At 33.1% G+C, this 20,215-nt stretch overlaps 1 protein-coding gene across 1 annotated transcript in view; it reads right to left on the bottom strand.

Annotated features, from left to right (window-relative positions):
- Positions 1-20,215, bottom strand: part of PARP14 (poly(ADP-ribose) polymerase family member 14) — a 73,387-nt gene that overhangs the window by 34,554 nt on the left and 18,618 nt on the right. The window contains exons 5-8 of the mRNA XM_051985403.1: positions 18,644-18,880; positions 7,576-9,827; positions 3,865-4,098; positions 1,658-1,879 (exon numbers count right to left, since the gene is read on the bottom strand). Of these exons, the coding sequence (XP_051841363.1) occupies positions 1,658-1,879; positions 3,865-4,098; positions 7,576-9,827; positions 18,644-18,880 (2,945 nt within the window). The remainder of the gene's footprint in view (positions 1-1,657; positions 1,880-3,864; positions 4,099-7,575; positions 9,828-18,643; positions 18,881-20,215) is intronic.

Below are 20,215 nucleotides of genomic sequence, written 5' to 3'. Positions count from 1 at the left end.
CCCTCTAGGTTTAAATATATGATTGTATAATTTAAAGATCCTAAATAAGATTTTAAAAGAAGACTTGGAACATTTCCCCCCCCCCCAATGATTGCTGAAAATTCTTTCTTTCAGAACTGCTCATTTCAATTTTTGACTATTTAATCATAATGTTCTTATGTATTTGAATACTTTACTTTTATAGTTTGTATATGAACCCTTCATTAGAGAAAGTTGTTGCAAAGAATTTCCCCCTATTTACCTATTTTATTTGTTAATTTTAGCTAGTATTGGCTTTTCCCCAAAACTTTTTAACTTTATGTAACCAAATATGTCCATTCTTTCTTCTTTGTATTTTAGCTTTTCCTCTAAGTATAGTTATGAAAAGTATTTTATTTCTTGTTTTTTTAATTTTTATGATATACCTTCTATAACTGTCATATATCAATTTGAAACTTTTCGTTAGTACATGATGTGAAATATAAGTCTGATTTCTACCAGATTGTTTTCCAGTAATCTCAGCAGTTTTTGTCAAGCAGTGAAAGTTAGGATTATTTGGTTTGATGAACATGTGTACTATATTTGTCTGTTTCTGTATATTACATATCTCATCTATCTGTAAACCTCTCTGTTGTTGAGTTGTTTCAGTTTATTTCCAATTTGGGGTTTTCTTGGCAAAGATATTAGAGTGGTTTGCCATTTCCTTCGCCAGCTCATTTTACAAATGAGACACCAACGCTTAACAGGTTTAAATGACTTTCCCAGGTTCAGCATAGCTAGTAAATGTCCGAGACCAGATTTTAACTCATGATGATGAGTCTTTCTGATTCCACGCCTAGTACTCTATTCACTATACCATTTAGCTACTCTGACTTTCTAAACCAGACCAAGTACTTTTGGTGGTTATGACTTTGAAGCCTCGTTGGAATTCTGGTGCTATCCTTTCTTTTTTTCTGTTATGTCTTTTGAAATGAATTTTGTTATTATTTTTTTCAAGCTCTATAAATTAATCCTTTTAGAGTCTGCTTGGTGTTGCTCTGAAAAACTAAATTGATTTAAGGAGTACTATCATTTTTATTATATTGATACAACCTACTTGTGGGATAATTAATATGTCTCCCATTTCTTAGGTCTATATTTTTGTAAAGAGTATTTTGTATTGTATCAATATAGTTGATATTATTGATGGACACATCATGTGTCTTGCTAAGTAAACTATAGAATATTTTATATATTCTTTAGTTATTCTGAAGGAAATGTCTCTTTCTATTCTGAAGAAAGGTCATTTGATAAATTATATTTCAAAGTGGATGTGTGTATTCGAGTGTGTTTATGTATGAATATATATAGATATTTATACACATTTATATACACATGTCTAAATATAATATGTAGCAATATATTATATGTACATATAAACACACTTTTAAAATACCTACCTTTCTATCTTGAAGTAGATATGAGGTAGTTTTTTCATAAATTTCTTTCTTCATATACACACATATTAACTATATTTTTATTTACATACCTTATAAATATCAATTTTCAAATAAAACCTTCCTTCAGAATAAAAAGAGCATATAAATTGATAAGGTCGAAAATACTTTTTAAATTTTTGCCAGAAACATAAATTTAAAACTATTTTGCAACTGAATTCCAAGAAAAATTCCACTATTACCTGAATGTTGTCAGTATCACTGGGATGCAGCAGAAAGCACACTTCTTTTAGAGTCTTCAAAAGTCCTGATCTACTGAATTCGAACACTTGAGACATGATTAATTTTGCAAAAACATCTTTTGGAAATCTCAAATTTCCTGTTCCAATTGCCGGAAAAGTGATTGATGTTAAAGATAGAGAGGCAGCGGTTTCTAGGCATTCTCTGATAATGTTTTTCATGATCTGAAAAGCAAAAAGTATTTTCATGTAAATCAGAGACTAGCATCAGAAATGGAGAATGCTGCAAAAAGGGTAGTAGTTTTGCTTCTAAGGGTGCAGGGACACATAGCTGTCAGTTAGTCTCTAGGGTTATGTATATGATGGAAAAAGATATATGTAATATCCAGTGACAAGAGGAGGAAGAAAGAAATAAAAAACTTTTAATAACTCTGACAAACTGGTTTGCTAGGTGGTTTTGTGAAGAACTGAGGGTTTCAAAAGGGAAAAAAAAAGAAAAAGAAAGAGCAGTTCAGAGCACTTTCCTCAGAGGACTAACTTATTGATGAATTCTATCTTTTATTGCTTAATTGGAAAAAAAAAGTCTGACAAACTTGTGTGATTGAGATTCACAAATGCAATTTCTAAACTGAAAACAAAAATATGAGAGAAAACCCCACAATCTTCTAAAGAAATAGAATCTTATATACTACTTATTGAGATCACTACTTCAACTTATATAACTATAAGAGGCAGTGATGGTATTGCCTATCTCAAACCACCATGAAAAGAAGAAAAAAAAATAGAAAACTTCTTTCTATCCATCTCTCTGATAGTTCAGAATACATGAAAAAAGATGTCATGATAGTGAATGAAAAAAGTGAGTGAAACCAAAGGATAACAGAATTAAAAGTGTGTGAGTTCAATTCGTTTTATTTTTCTAAATATATAGTTATAAATATATGCAAATAAACAAGTGTAAAAAGCTAAAAAAAATGAAGAAAACAGAGTAAATACAAAGTATCCTCCAAGAATTGTGCTTTTTTTGAGGGAAGAGGCCCCAGAAAGTTGTCCACTGTTAAGATGAAGATCCAAAGGGATGGAATTTACAATAACATCTGTCTAAAATTAAAAAAAAAAACTTGTTAAAAACAAACTTTTGAGGGAGTTTAAAGATGAGAATAAGTTAATGCTCTCAAAAGATGTATGTGAATTCTTTTCATAGTTCCTTTGTCCTCCTTAATGAAATATGACCATCAGCATTATTAATGTCAACTGATACTACTATGGCTACTAATGGCTGATGATTTTATGTTCTTTGCTGTTATTGACATAGTTGCAGAAAGATTCAATTCCACTCACATAAATGCAAGTGTTAGACTCTTCTGCGACATCTTGTTTGAGTTCCAAAGACACATGTAAGCCATGATAATACTGGAATAAAATTCTGTAGGGTCTCCAAATGGCTGGAGGTACTCCCCTACTGCCTCTAGGATAATAATAATATAATAAATAATTATAATGATTATGTTTATATATCACTAATTTTCTGCCAAGCACTATGCTTTGTAAGTATTTCATTTAATCCTCACAGTGATCCTGGGAGGAAATTCTATTACTAATCTTAATTTTACAGTTGAGGGACTGAGATAGGTAAAGAGTAAGTAACTTGTCCAAATTGAATAGCTAGTAAGTGTAAAGGGTTATAGTATAACTTTGGCTTTTCTGAGTATAGACCAGTATTCTACATCCATTGCCTTATCCATTTTTACTTTCAGTGAAAGCTGTTCATAATCCAATCCCAGCCTATCTTTTCAGGATAACCGTATATTACTCCCTTTCATGTATTCTGCATTCTAGCCAAACCAGTCTACTGTCTCTTTCTTGTGACTGACAATCCATCTTCCATTTCTATGGCTTTGTACTAGTTGTTCCTCAGCCTGGAATACAATCTTAACTCATTTTTATTTCAAGAAATTCTCAGCTCCCTTCAAAGTTCAGCTCAAGTGCCACCATCTCTGAGAGACATTCTTGAACCCTAGCTGCTGGTGTCCCTTTCTCTTCAAATTACTTAGTATTTACTTTCAATATATTTTGTATTTACTTATATGTGTAGATGAGGCCCCTCATAGAATTTATACTTGTGAGGGCAAAGACTGCTTAACTTTTGACTTTGTATTAATAGGTGCTTAGTAAATACCTGTTGATTGGGAACTTCAATATTTCCCTACCTTTTGTGATTTTCCTGCTCCATTATCCCAGTTAGGAGCCACCACATGGAGCACAAACATGCAGTCCAGATTGTAGCCTCTTGTCAGGAGAATAGAGCCTGTTTTCACTGCCTTTTTCCCCAATGCATTTATTTCTTCCTGAAGTTCTGGGCCAGCTTTCTTCAATAAGGCCCCAGAAAGTTGTCCACTGTTAAGATGAAGATCCAAAGGGATGGAATTTACAATAACATCTGTCTAAAATAAAAAAAAAACTTGTTAAAAACAAAATCATATCAGTAAATGTTCGTGTGCAAAGCAATATACAAAGAGGTATAAAAAAGGTACCAAAAAGGCATATGGATCTAGTTGGGAAATTAGGCCCTATATGTAAAAACTAAAATATCAAAGATATGGGCAGCATATAAATAAAGACATGGAACAGTATAAAGACATTATTTGCTTAATGATTATTTAAGTAGTAATTTTTATAACATAGAGATAACCAATAACTGCTTCTGCCAGATATGACAGTGGCAAGGGGAAATAAAGAAGGAAAGGAACAAACATTTATTAAGCACCTATTATGTGATAGGCACTATGCTAAGTGATTTACAAATATAATCCCTTTTGATCTTCACAAGATCCTTAGGAGTTATTATGATCCCCATTTTACAATTGAGGGAATTGAGGCATCTCATCTTCTGCAGGAAAACTTTCCCAACCTGGGACAAGGTAGGCACTTAATAAGTTTTTGTGGAATGACTGAGACAGGCCTAGGGTCACTCAGATATAACTGTATGAAACCAGATTTGAATTCAGATTTTCCAACTTCAGTTCTAAGACACAAACTCTAAGGAAGCCTCACTCTCTTGCTTGCTCCCCAGTCCAATAGACGGCTGAAAGACAGTAGCTCTTATGAGTGAGGGAACCCATGAATATTTCCCTTTCTCAACTAACTCTCATTGTCCCATGTCGTGTGTCAGCTAAAAATGTTCACTATCTTCTGAATGTTGATTCTCATATTCTTGTTCCTGCAAATTTTAATCCATAGCTCAACTCCACTTTTGGATCTGCATTATAAAACTTAACACAGTACTTTGCACATAGTGCTGCAATAAATGCTTTTCCCTGCCATTCTATCATTTCAGACTGGATAGCAAGAAGCAGCTTAATAAAGGATGTAGGATTTGAGGTGAGTCTTGAAATAAGTGATTACACTTTTGGAAGAAATGAATAAAAAGTGAAAGGACAAGAGAAATATAGTGAAAGGCTTAAATTTTAATCCTGTCTTATTTACTATTTACATAGTCTTGGACAAATCACTTTTCTAAATGTTAATTTTCTTCTTTGTAAATTGGTTGTGTTAAGAAACTATTTCAATAATTCAGATTATTGAATAACAATAATATTAGAATAATATCCAGAATAATAGAGGATGAATCTCTTGTGATAGTAGTGGAAATAAGGAAGGGATGAATGCAAGAAAGATAATCAATTAGATCTGTTGACTAATTGGATTCCAAGAGCAAGAGAGAAGAAAAAGTCAAAATAATTCCAAAAATTCCAAAATTGGATACATTTGAGAAGAGTTAATTAAAACAAAGAGTAAGTAAGGAAAACTAGGTCAAGGAGATAGGGAGAACCTTATCCTACACATTTTTTATAACATAACCCATTATGAATACTCTACACCAAATTGTTCATTCTGTTGATTATTAAGATCCCTTGTTTCTAGTTTTCAAAAGATGTGTCATTCATCCACCTACTTGATAAATACTTCTTGATCCCATTCTGCAAATAAGTTTGTGATATATTGGGATACTACAAATGTGAGGATAGGGAAAAATAATCTCCCCCAAAACTTGCTTCTCTGTAATGTAGTTCAAATTTTCAATGGGATTCTCCTCCCTTAGTCTTGAATTTTTCAAATTAGAAAGAATATACTAAATAACAAAACTATTATTACCTGTAGATGCATCCTAATGAAAAAAATATAAATACATGGAATTTATAATGTGGACCTTTAATTAAATGATGGACATTGGACAGAATAACATTTGGGAACTGAATAAAATATATATATATGAGTAAAAGCTAGACCTCAACAGAGAGGTGTTTCTAAGAAAAATTCAAATGTTGAATAACCATATAAGAAAAAACATTTTATTAATAACAAGAAATGTTCTTCATACTTACCATATCAAAGTTGTTTTTTTAAAAGGTCAGTGTTGGAAGAATTTTGGGAAGTTATGCCTACTGATAAGATAATTGGTAGAATTATGAATTTCTAATCACATAGGAAAACAATTTGAAAATGTGTGAAAATAATTAATACAGAACCTTTGATACAACAGTGTTGGTGTTAACTATACACATTATAGAGATCAATGAGAGAAAAAAAATTTGAATGGAACCAAATAATATAGAAACACTTTTCATGGTAGCAAAAAAAAAAATCTCCTGGAAATAAATTTGAATAGTTTGGAGCATATTAATATAATAGGATATTATTGCCCTATAAGAAGCAAGAAAATGAAGATTTTTTTAGAAGTAGTTAGCCTGTAGGTAAGCACTTTGCAAATATTATATGTGATACCCACAACAACCTGATGAAGTAGGTGTTATTATTGTAACTAAAGCTGATAATGGTTGGGTGACTTACCTGGGGTCACACAGCTGGTAGACTTTAAAGTTAGATTTGAACTCAGCTCATATTTACTACACTGTGTACCTAACTACCTAAAGAAAACATGGGAAAATTTTATTAACTAATGCACAATAAAGATAATAGAAGCTAGAGTTACTGAAAAAATGTAGTGCAAAAATGAAAAAAAATGGAGAAAGGAAAGACGAAAACATCAATGAAACACTTAAAAAACAGACAATTAAATTCAGACGGGGAGAGAGACAAGTAGAACAGTTGTGTTACAATAGTGTTAAATGTAATATATACATATATGCATGTATGTATGTATACATGTATGTGTGTATAAAATACAAGCAAACTGTACATAGTAAAACTTCACAGTTTTATATGTTTATTTGTGTGTTTTTGTCTGTCAATATATTCATGTTGATTACCATCTGTGAAGTTCTTTATTAAGAAGAATTTTTTTAAAGGATGAACTTAAAAAAATGACTGGGGCAACTAGATAACTCAGTGGATAGAATGCTGGCTCTGGAGTCAGGAGATTCAGAGTTCAAATCCAGTCTCACACATTAGCTGTGACCCTGGGAAAGATACTTAACTCTGTTTGTCTCAAGTTTTCTCATCTGTAAATGAGCTGGAGAAAGAAATTACTCCACTATCTTTGTCAAGAAAACCCCAAATAGAGTCATAAGGAGTTGGACATCATTGAAAAATGATGGAACTATATCTAAAATTAGCTTTTGCCAGTTGTAGCAATAAAAAGGAATAGATATTGGATCATCTAAAATTTCCTTATAGAGGCAACATGGTATAATGAATAGAGTACTGGACTTGTAAACAGGAAGAGCTAGGTTCAAACCTGTCTTAGACACTTATAAACTGCATGACCCTGGACAAGTCATTCAGCATATTCAGCTTCCACTCATTCAAGGGAGTGGAATTTTAACCCTGGACTAAATCTGCATTAACATTACAAAGATCATAAGCTGAAAGTATATATGACCCCCGTTCCATTGGAATCAGACGACTTAATTTTCAAAATTACCTTCTGTGGTGTTTGGTAAATAAATGGTAGTACCCACCTCAGCATCCTGAACATCTCCTTTCATCAAAACAATTGTCAGATGTTCACTGGTTTGGATGGAATGTAACATATTTCTATGTTCAATACTTTTTTTCATGGTGGTTTTCTGGTTTTCTAATGTTGCAGAGGACAGTGAATTATTACTAGGTAATACATCTTTAAAGATGGTCTGCATAGCTTTGGAAAGAGCCTGAACTGTCTCCTCAGAGGAATCAACAAGATGAATCTCTTTCAAGCTATGTTTTTGGGAATACTGGAAGTTTTCCTTGATGGACAGAATGATGGATTCTGCACACTCTTTTAAGGGGAAGCCAAAGACCCCAGAACTAAGAGCTGGGATAGCTATTGAAGTGTGTCCAAATTCTCCAGCCAGATAAAGAATCTCTGTGATAGCATTTTTTAGTAACTGCACACACCTGTGAGCATGTTCTTGTCTCCACCTGGGACCAACAGCATGAATCACTTGCTGATATGGGAGCTGTCCAGCAGCTGAGACAACAGCACATCCAGGAGGGACCCTACCCTGTTTCTGAATTATCCTATCACAGTCCCTCTGTAGCTCTGGGCCTGCTGCTTTAGAGAGTGCAGCTGCTAAGCCTCCATGATGTTTTAGGGTCTCATTTGCTGCATTCACCACCACATCTGCTGAGAACTTGGTTAAGTCACCTTTCTGAACAGTCAACAAGATGCCAGATTTTAAGGTTATCTGGCAGTAGATCTTCTGCCCATTAATATTACCCCCATTGTTTTCTTCTCCATCTTCTTGTAGCCAAATGTAACAATTATACTTCAGTTTGGCTTCCCTTGTATAATATTCTTCTTTGCTTTTGAATAAGGACTTGGCCCCTGGTTTATCAATGGTAAAATTTTTAACATGTATTGAATCTAGTGTTTGTTTAACTATGGCCACTCCTCTCATCACTTCTCCTTTTGGACCACTCAGCAAAATGCCTTTTTGGGTAGCCTGAGTTTTAAAATTGACTTTTACACTTTTTTCCTTTAATTTTTCCCAGATTTGCTTATTTTCATCTTTCATATACTGAATAACCCCTAGAGATTTCACGGCAACTAACTCCTCTATCTTTGTGTTTTTTTCTATAAATTCATAAAGTTCTTGGTAGCTTTCATCTACTGGACTAACACAACCAGCAATCATTGTCTTCACTCCAGCATCTGAATTTTGCTCTTCTATTATTACAGTCTTTGAGGAGCGGTTGTATTTCTTCTTTAAACCATCAATGAGTGTTTTCCACTGAGGATCACCAAGAATTCTACTGTCTGCCAAGTTGATGCATTTAAAGTTTAAGGCTTTCTTTACATGTTTTTCAGCTTCACAAAGAATTTGAGGAGAGGAACCAATTAGCACAACTGCTTCACCCTCCAAATCATAAACAACAGGAATTTTCTCAGCTCCAAAAAGAGATTCAGAGAATATCTCACAATTCACCTGCTGCAGAAACTGAATGATCTGAGGAGGAAGATGAAGAGATTTCTGAGCTAAACTCTGTAACTTCTCCAGAATTTCACTCTTTGCTTTGTACACATCTGCAGCCAATCCCCTCAGACAAATGCTCTTTGTGGGGGCATTGTATGTATATTCCAGCTCTGGATATTCCTTATGGAGAGTCTCTTTTAATCCACTCTTGCATAAAATAGAAAACCTTCCAGGACACACAATCAAGTTCTCTCTTATACTTTGTTTTTCTCTTTCTATCAGAATTCGTATTTGTGATTCAGTTCTTTGCACATCCTCCACTCTCCCTGCTATGATCACTGTCTCCTGAAGCTTATCAAACTCAGTCAAAATGCTCTCATTTTCTATGCTGTTTCTAATGGCTTCCCATATCAATGGGTTCACCTTACATTTCCTGACCTGGTATTCAGACATGAGGGAAGAGAATCTCAAGGAAACATCCTCACTCCACATCTTGATTATGTTACTCTTTGTTTTGTTGTTGACTAAAGTGGCTGAAGGACTGAGTATAATTTCTGGTTCTTTACAATCAGTCCTTGGCCACATCAAAACACAATGGTAGCTTTCCATGGTGCTAATTATCTTTTCAATTATTTGATCATCTTTCTGTAAGAATTTCAATAGATAAGGCTCCATTGGCATTTTTAAGGGCTCTGGCAGCTTCACTTGTCGCTTTGCCTTTCCATATAAAGCAGTACCCAAACTATAGTAGTATGGGAACATCGAAATAGGACTGTTGTTGAAGAGAAGCTTCTTTGTCAGTATAGTTTTGACCACTAGAAGAAACAGAAATAAATAAATGTACCTTTAAAAAAAACAATTCAAAAAACTTAATTGAACTGTGTTGTTATATCTTAATTCAGGCAGAATTTGTCTTTATAGGAAGAAAATTAACATTGATCGAAATTGTGAAATAATCACCATTATTCTAAAATAGTGCTTTCATTAAAGTGACATACTAATGCAATACAGATATTCTACTTAAAGAATGATTTAAACTTTCCCTGCATTTGTTGTAAAGTGAAATTCTGCCAAAGGATTATTTTCCAGTAGAATTCCATTAAAACACTGAAGAGTTAGGTTTTATTCAGCAAAAAAGTCTCCTTTGAAATAAAAAATTCTTTTTTAATATTCATGCTTTATAAAGTTTTGAATTCCCTATTTTCTCTCTCCTTCTTTTCCTTCCCCTATATCTAATAAGTAAGAAATTTGATATAGCTTATATATGTGGAGTCATGTAAAATATATTTCCATAATAGATATTTTGTAAACAAAGAAACCATTTGTAAAAAGAAAACAACCATGAACAAATGAAGGGAAAACAGTATGCTTCAACCTGCATTCAATTCTTTTTCTGAATATAGATAGCATTTTTCATCTCAAATCTTTTGCATTTTTCTTGAATCATAGTATTGCTGAAAAGAGTTAGGTCAATCACGTTGATCATCCCACAATGTTACTGTTACTGTGTACGATATTCTCCTGATTCTGTTCACTTCACTTTGCATCATTTCATATAAGTCTTTCCAGATTTTTCTGCCTGCTTATCATTTCATATAGCACAACAATACTTCATTCAAATACCTTCAACCTTTTGCCAAATTGATGGGCATCCTTTCAACTTCCAATTTAAAAAACAGTCTCTAGAATGCAATAAACATTAGAAACTTGTTTTAAAGAGAAATCATTCACAATGCTAGAAAACAAATGCAGTGAGATTAAAAACAAAATTAGTATATTTGTATTCCAAATAAGGTACAAAGTATCTGAAGAAATATCAGAAATTCTTGTTGTATAATCACTCACCTTCACCACCCTAGTGGAATGATTTGTTGTCAAGGTAAAACATTGGCTGAATTTTTCCAGCTTGACATTTCTAATTTCACAAATAAGATAATTATTTTGTTTATTTTGTACTTCCTCAAGATCATACAGATAGTCATTAACAGAGGTGTGATTTGAAATCAGGTCTAGCTCTTTGTCCAGCCCATACTGCCTTCCTCACCTAAACTTGTTTGTCTTTTCCAGACTTATTTACAGAATAACCTATAATCACAGAGTAATTTATATCACAGGAAGAACAATGAGGAAAATGCTTTGTAAACTTGAAAGTATTATGTAAATGTGAGTTGGTATTATTATGTGTGATTATAATAAGGAGAAATTAGTGCCCTGAATAGAAGGTACTCATCAGATTACTCCCAATGTAACAACTAATTTAAATAATTAATGCCAATAAGAAAAATGTCAACAATAATAAAACACAAACAAGTGCCAATTATTTAAAAAAACATATGTTGAACCAACATTTGGAGCTCTTGGAATTTTGTGAGTGTAATTCAGAATTATTCACTGTTGTTCATTAGCCAGCAATAAAGTTTAGTTAATTGTAAGAGAAGAGTAAGCACCTGAGCTACAACACAGACAATAAAGAAGCATAGATCTCTCCGTGAGTTGTGGAAGTGGCAGCATATCAAAGGTGAATTTATGATTTCACAAAATTCTTAAAAGTTAAAAATTATGTTGAGATAGAGTTGTGCTAAAACTGTATCTTAAGTTGAATTCACAGTGTTTAATTAATGTGATTCTGAACATGCTAAGACACTATTGCTTTAGGACTAGAACCAACAATTACATTAATTGTAGCTATATATGTTTTATGTTTGGCATGGAACTACAAATGATTAGCATATTTTTTGTTTGTGGAGGAGATTTAGAAGCAATATATAGTATAGTCACTGGCCTCTTTACTATTCTATCAACAAGACATTCCACCTCTCAGCTCTAGACATTTTCTTTGGCTATCTGCCATGCTTAGAATTCTTTCCTTCTGATTCTCTGCTGGTTGATACGTGTGGCTTTCTTAAGTCCTAATTAAAATCCAATCTTCTACCAGAAGCTTTCCCCAATCCTCCTTAACTAGTGATTTTCCTCCACTGGTTATTTCTTATTTATCCTGTTCATAGCTATTTGTACATTTTTGTAAGTTTGTTGTCTTCTCTTTTAGACCATAATCTCCTTAAGAGCAGGGACTGTTCTTTGCTTTTCTTTGTAGTCTCAGTTCTTAGCACAGTTCCTTGCACTTAGTAGGTGCTTAATAAATACTAATGGATTAAGTGAATATTGATATAGGAGCGGAAAACCTTTCTTAATGGAAAATATTGACGTTTGTCTGTTTCTACACATTTTATTTCCTAATGTTATGCCATAATTTCCTTGAACTGTTCCACCTCAGTTTCCTTTCATTAGTTTCCCTGGATTATATCTCCATTGTCCTGAGTCAGCATGCACCCCCTGCCTTTTTTCCTGTCTATTAGGGGTGCATTACCCCCTCTAAACATTCTAAAAGATAAGACTATCTTGGATACCTAATTGACATCTTTACTTCTGTTTATTCAGATATCCTGACTTTGGCTTCCTAGTAAGAATTTATGGTTTTCCCCCCATCCTGCTAAAACCAAATTTATGGTCCTGAGGCTTCCCACTCTTTTCTTCCTGCCTTTGTTTCTTTTCTTACTAGAGTCCTAAAAAAAACCCTGGGATTTTCATATTCACCACTGGATACTTTGAGACAAGAATTCTGTCCAGTCAATCAATTAAACTCTCCAATAAAATATTAAAACTCTCTGATCTCTATCTTGCCTCAGTTTCTCTGGCATTACACTGGTCAGTCACTGGCTAGACTTAGGATGCACAAAAAGCCCCCAGTTAATTAGGATTAATAGTTAATAATTAACAATTAATAGGACCTTTTCCCCATCTTCTTCATTTCCTATCATCCTATGACACTTTTTCCTCCTTCATCCCTCTCTTAGATGATGAAATATACTTATTCCTTTCCAAGGCTACCCTCTATTTATTAAAATGATATCACTTCATTCCATCTCCTCTAATAGATTGCCTTCTTTCCCATCCCCCCTCTACTTATTTTCATTCTGACCTTTTCTATTCCTTACTACCAACTACCAACAAACATGACTTTTTCTCCTCCACCCTGAAAAAGTATCCTCTTACTTGAGGCTTCTTATTGTCCCATATCTCTTCTGCCCCTGTAACTAAACTCCTCAAAAAGGCAATCTATAATAGATGCCTCCACTCCATCTCCTCCCATTCTCTACTTAACTTATTATAATTCAGCTTCTGACATTATCATTACACCGAAAAGATTTTCCAAAATTACTAATGATCTCCTACTTGCCAAATCCATTGACCTTTTCTCTACTCTCATTCTTCTTGACTTCTCTGCAGTCTTTGATATTTCTGACCACTCTCTCCACCATTATATTTTGTTCTCTCCAAGTTTTAGAGACACCATTTTATTCTAGTTTTCATCAGAATTATTTGGCCATTTCTGACTCCTTTGTTGTATCATTTTCTAGATCACACCCTCTAAAAGAGCTTTGTTCAGAGCTCTTTTCTTTTCTCCTCTATACTATTTCATTTGATCATCTCATAAGCTCTCATAGATTTGATTTCCATTTCTAGGATGATGATTCTCAGATCAATCTATCTTACCCCAAACTCTCTGTTTAATTCCTATCTTATATCTGTAACTGCCTTTTTGACATCTCAAACTGAATGTACAGTAATCACCTTAAACTCAAAAATATGTCCCAAACTGACTTCTTTACCCTTCCCCCTAAATCATGCCCCTACCTTCCCACAATGTAGAGGGCAACACCATCTTCCCTATTCCTCAGACTCAAAATTTAGGAATCTTCCTAGAATCCTCAGAATCTTTCACTCAACGAAATCCAAGTTGTTGCCAAGATCTGTTGTTTTTACTTTCACAACATCTCTTATATAAGATCCCTTCTCTTCTTAATAAAATTGAAAGTAAGAAAACTATTGAACTAATAAATAAAATTACATCTAATTTAATAAAAAAAAACAAAAAAATAAATCTTTGGTTAATTTGATTAAAAATAAAAGAAGGAATAAAATCAAATTACCAGTATCAAAAACAAAAAGGGCAAATTTGTCAACAATGAAGAAAAATTAAAGCAATAATTTAAAACTATTTTGCATAACTGTAGACCAATAAATCTAAAAATCTAAGTGAAATGGATGTATATTTACAAAAATGTAAATTGACCAAAAGAGAAAATAAAATATTTAAACAACCCCATATTAGAAAAAGAAATTGAACAAGCCATCAATGATTCCCCACCCCAAGTCTCCAGAGACAGATGGATTTATAACTAAATTATACCAATGTTTAAAGAATAATTCTTTCCAATACTATAAGCTATTTGGAAAATAGGTGAAGAAATAGTCCTATCAAATTATTTGTATGATATAAATATGATGCTGATATCTAAACCAGGAAGACCCAAAACAAAGAAAGAAAATTATAGATCCTTAAAAAAATAATAAGTATCTATCTAAAGCTATCAACAAACATTATCTGTATGGGGGATAAACTAGAAGCCTTCACCTGTGAAACAAGTATGCTTATTATCACCACTATTATTCAATATCATACTAGAAATATTAGCTTTAGCAATAAGAAAAAGAAATTGAAGGAATTAGACTAGGAAATGAGGAAACAAATTCAGATGATATGATGATACAGTTTATGAATCCTAGAGAATCAACTAAAAAGCTACTTCAACAAAGTTGTAAGATATAAAATAAACTTACATAAATCATCAGCATTTCAATATGTTACCAACAAAGCTCAGCAAGAAGAGATAGAAAAAGAAATTCCATTTAAAATAACTGAAGACAGGATAAAGTATTTCAGAATCTGCTTGCCAAGATAAACACAGGAACTATCTAAGCACAGTGACAAAACACTATTCACACAAATAAAGTCAGATATAAAAAATAAATAAAAATATCAATTGCTCCTGAGTAGGCCAAACTAATATAATAAAAATGATAATCTAAATTAATTTTCTTATTTAGTGCCATACCACTGAAATTACCCAAAATTATTTCATAGAGCTAGAAAAAATGAACAAAAGATCAAGAATATAAGATAATTAATGAAAAACGCAAATGTAGATGGCCTAGTATTCCAGATATAAAACTATATTATGAAGTAGCAATCATCAAAACAATTTGATGCTGGCTGAGAAATAGAGTTGTGGATCAGTACTGGCTGAGAAATAGGACCAGTAGAATAGGTAAGATTCACAAGATGTAGTTGTAAATATTATAGTAATCTACTTTTTGATAAATACAAGGATTCCATGTCCTGGGATAAGAACTATTGACAAAAACTGGGAAAACTGAAAAATAGTATGGCAAAAACTAAGCATAGATCAACACTTGAAGATAAGGTCAAAATGGGTACATAATCTAGATAGGAAAGGTTATACCATAAGCAAATTAGGAGAGCAAGGAATACTTTACATGTCAGATTTTTGGAGAATTGGAATTTATGACCAAATGAGAGAGAGAGAACATTATATGACGTATAAAATGGATAATTTTGATTACATTACAACTAAAAAGATCTTGAACAAATGAAACAACCAAGATTAGAAGGACAGCTGACATATGGCTACAAAGTTTTTGGATAAAGGTCTCATTTCTCAAATATATAGAAAATTGAGTCAAACTTATAAGATTACAAGTCATTCCCAAAAAGATAAATTGTCAAAGAATATTCAACAGGCAGTATTCAAATGAAGAAATTAAAGCTACCTATAGTCATACAAAAATATGCTCTAAATCACTATTGATCAGAGAAAAGCAAATTAAAACAGATCATTTCACATTTATCAGGTTCACTAATAATAAAAAAGGAAAATGATAAATGGTGGAGAAGATGTGGGAAAATTGGAACACTAATGCATTGTTGGTAGTGTGAACTGTTCCAACTATTCTGGAGAACAATTTGGATCTATGCCAAAAACGCAATCAATCTCTGGATATCCTTTGATTCAGAAATACTATTACCAGGTCTATATCCCAAAGAGCTCACAGAAAAGGGGAAAGGAACCACATTTACAAAAATACGTACAGCAGTTCTTTTTTGTGGTTTCAAAGAATTGAAAATTGAGGGAATGAACCTTTAACTGAGGAATGGCTAAACAAGTTGAGATTTATGAATGTAAGGGAATATAATGGCATACTACTGGCTATAAGAAATGATGAGCAGCTGGATTTCAGAAAAACTTTGAAAGATTTATATGAACTGCATTTGAGTGAGATGAACAGAACCAAAACATTGTATACAATAATAATAACAATGTGTAGTAACCAATGATAATTGATTTAGCTCTTCTCAGCAATACAATAATAAAGACATTTGCAAAGGATTCATGATGGAAAATGCTATACAGAACCAGAGAAAGAACTGTGAAGTCTTAATACAGATTGAAGCATAATATCTTCACTTTTGGGAGGTAGCTTTTCTCTTTTTCTCTATTTCTTCTGTCACATCACAATTAATTTAGAAATATATTTACACGATTATACATATACATCCTATATCTGTTTGTTTGCTGTCTTGTGGAAAAGAAATGGAAGAGAAGGAGGAAGTAAAAATTTGAAACTTAAAATCTTATGTAAAATAAATATTGAAAATTATCATTACATGTAACTGTAAAAAATTATCATTACATGTAACTGAAAGAGAGAGACAGAGACAGAGACAGAGAGACAGAGAGACAGAGAGACAGAGAGAGGATAGGTACTTTTAAAAAAGCACTTCACAAATTGTAATGTGCTTCCCTATTAAGGGACACTTAGCTCATATGTTATCTCAATATAAGGAATACAAAGAGAATTATTAGAGGACTGAAATGCACATTACCTTTCTTTCCCTATATCTTTACCCAATATCTTTCTTCTCTCAAAACATATGGCACTCTTTCTATTATTAGAGGACATTAGGCAGATGGAACACCACAACAAGTGGTTTATTCACTTCCTAACTTTGCAAAGAGATTATATATGGAGTAGAGGAGAGGAAAAATGAGAGACAATTTCAGAGTCAGGAAGCCTGGGTCCCAATCCCACTACTGGAAATGTGACTTAGGCAAATCACTAAGTCACTAAAGAAATTCCCTAAAACTTACAAATTGTGTCAATATGAACTGGGAGGAAATTTATTCTGTAGAAATTTTCTGTGCCAATGATATCACAGACCGAGACACTACCTCTCCTCCCCAAACTCAGCAAAAGACAGGGAGAATAGAATCAGAAAGATGCCATCTTTCTTCCATGCAAAAACACACATCTGTGTGTGTATACATATATGTTTGTGTTTATACGTATTTACATATACATGCATACACACATTTGTGAATAATTCTCATATTATAATGGAGATTGTGTTAATTCCCCAATTAGAACCTGACTCCAAATGCCTAATTTATAATAGCCTATAGTTCTGTGGGAAGATTCCTATCCTATTTTTAGTAACTCTAGAAATCAGTTATTTGAACTGCTGTGGCCATTAAGACCTCCAGAGAAGTCTTGCCATATTCCAAGTGGAAAGCTTAGTTTTCCTGGTGACTCAGCATAAAATCCCCTTTCATAAAGCTGCCTTCTCAGTTTAGATAGCTTCATTCTAAGCATAATCTCTGAGCTGACTTCATACTGTGAAGGTGAAAGGCAAGACATGATCCTCTGATATTTGCTAATAACGTGACCATTAGCAAGTCATTTAATCTCTCTGGGTCCCAGTACTGTCATCTTTAAAATGAATGTAATAGTAACTCTAAGGTCTGAGTGGTTAGAGGGCTAGACTCAGAATCAGAACTGGATTCAAATCAAGCCTTTTAACCCTAATTACTATATGACTATGAGCAAATTAAACTCCATGAACCCATTTGCTCATCTGTAACATACTTGCAGTCTCTATCTCAAAGAATGTTGTAAGGATCAGTTAATGTACATAAAATGCTTTGCAAACTTTAAAACATTAAAAAAATTTCAGTAATGTTACAATCAAGTAAATACCAATTGTTTGGGGGGGGTTTGGATTGGAAAGCAGGATTAAATAAGCAATAGATAGATCATAGAAAAGGGAAAAGGACCCACATATGCAAAAATATTTGTAGAGTTTTTTTTATGGCAGCAAGGAATTGAGAGTTGAATGGATACCCATCAATTTGGGAATGACCAAGTTGTAGTATGTGAATTTAATGAAATAATATCATGCTATAAGAAATGAGGAGCTGTCTGATTTCAGAAAAGCCTAGAAATGCTTACACGAACTGAAGTTGAGTAAAGTGTGCAGAATCAGGAGAACATTATGCACAGTAATAGCAAGATTATCAACTATGATAGATTTAGCTCTAGACTTGGGATAAAAATGCCATCTGCATCCAGAGAGAAAACTATGAAAATTGAATGTGAAGCATAGTATTTTTACCTTTTTTGCTTGCTTTTTCTTTCTCATCTTTTTGGTCTGATTTTTCTTGCACAATATGACAAATATGGAAATATGTTTAAAAATATTGCACATATATAACCTATATCAGATTGCTTGCTTTCTTGAGGAGTGGGGAGATAAAAGGAGGAACAAAAAACTTGGACAAAATCTTACAGAAACAAATGTTGAAAACGATCTTTACACATATTTGGAAAAATTAAATATTACTGAGAAAAAATTGACAATAGATATTATTACCTTTGCATTCAGAAAACTGAATCAGGGCTGAATTGTCCTTTGGGAAAGACTGGACTTTGGTTACTGGTCCCCCTCCATTATTAGGGTTTTCAAAGAAAAGAATGATATACATTTCATTAACATTGCGGGGCAAGTTTTCCACCAGGATTGTTCTTGTCTCTTCCAGCGGTTCTACTAAAATCTTTTTTTCTTGGACTACTTGGTTTTGAGAACAACGATTAACAAATTTCTTTATGTCTAGGAAGAAAAACAAAATGATCATTAGTGCATTATTAAGCCTGTCATTCTAGAAGAAAACTAATTGAAAATGAGAGGCCAAAGTGAAGATATCTAGGTGAGAATTCCACTTCTAAAATAACCTATGGGATATAATCACAGATGTAGAAGGTATATACTTCTGTACTTGTGTTATATTTGGAAGCTCCTTCTGGTTAAGCAAAGTGGACTTCTTTTGACAGAGATCATCCATTGGCTCTCTGCCAATTACTATCCTGTTCAACCATTACTATTTATTGAATACTAACTAATAGTTGGTTTTCAATTCAACAAACATTTTTAAAAAATCATGTTCTAGTACTGTGCTGTGTGCATTATAAAAGGTAAACAAGATCCTGTAAAAGCAAAAGCAAAACAAATTCCCATGACAATCAAGAGTGTATGCTAGAGACATATTGATGTGACATAGATCCTGATTTCAAGGAGTTTACAATCTAATAGGAGGGAAATATACTATTAGATAAATATAAATTTACAATCATATACTACCTAAATAACTATACAATGCAAAAGTGGGCTAAGTGCTTTGAGAAGTAAGAGGAAAATAAAATAAATTATAAAAATAAAACTGGCAGGAAATCATCCATACCAAGATGAAGATGACCTGTGGGGGAGAAAAGGGGATAGGGAATTGTTGCTTTGGCTAGAAAATGTAATATACACAGTGAATTGAGGAGATAAAGCTGCAAAGATAATTGGGGAAATGGAGTTAATAAGGACATAAACAGGTTGATTTTGTTCTGTTGTTATTCAATTATTTCAATTATGACAGCCTTTCATAACTTCATTTGGTTCATTTTTTTTTTGCAGGGGGGAAGGAAGATACTACAGTAGTTTGACATTTACTTCTCCAGCTCATTTTTTAACAGATGAATAAAGTGAGGCAAAAAGAGTTGGGTGACTTGGCTAGGGTCATAAAGTGTGTGTGTGTGTGTGTGTGTGTGTGTGTGTGTGTGTGTGTGTGTGTGAGGCCAGAATTTAACTCAGAGAGATGACTCTAAACCAGCATACTTTGAAGCATTATATAAATTTCAGTCTTCTTACAATCAATTAGATGTCATGTAGCTGCCCCAACAATTTTGTTATTACCTCATTAATTTTAATACACTCTTAAAATTAAAATTAAGTTTCATAGGCAATTTTTTTTGTTTTCCTTTCTACATGGCAATGTTTATGTTTGAAGAAGAATAAGTTCACAACACAGAAGTATTTTTCCCCCAGGCAAGTGAGATAATATGACTTGCCCAGAGTCTGAGGCTAGAATTGAACTCAGGAATATGAGTCTTCCTGATTCCA

Source organism: Antechinus flavipes, chromosome 3 (assembly GCF_016432865.1).
Source record: "Antechinus flavipes isolate AdamAnt ecotype Samford, QLD, Australia chromosome 3, AdamAnt_v2, whole genome shotgun sequence".
Lineage (NCBI taxonomy): Eukaryota > Metazoa > Chordata > Mammalia > Dasyuromorphia > Dasyuridae > Antechinus > Antechinus flavipes.
Note: the sequence above shows the minus strand (reverse complement) of the source record. Positions and strands in the feature narration are given on the sequence as shown.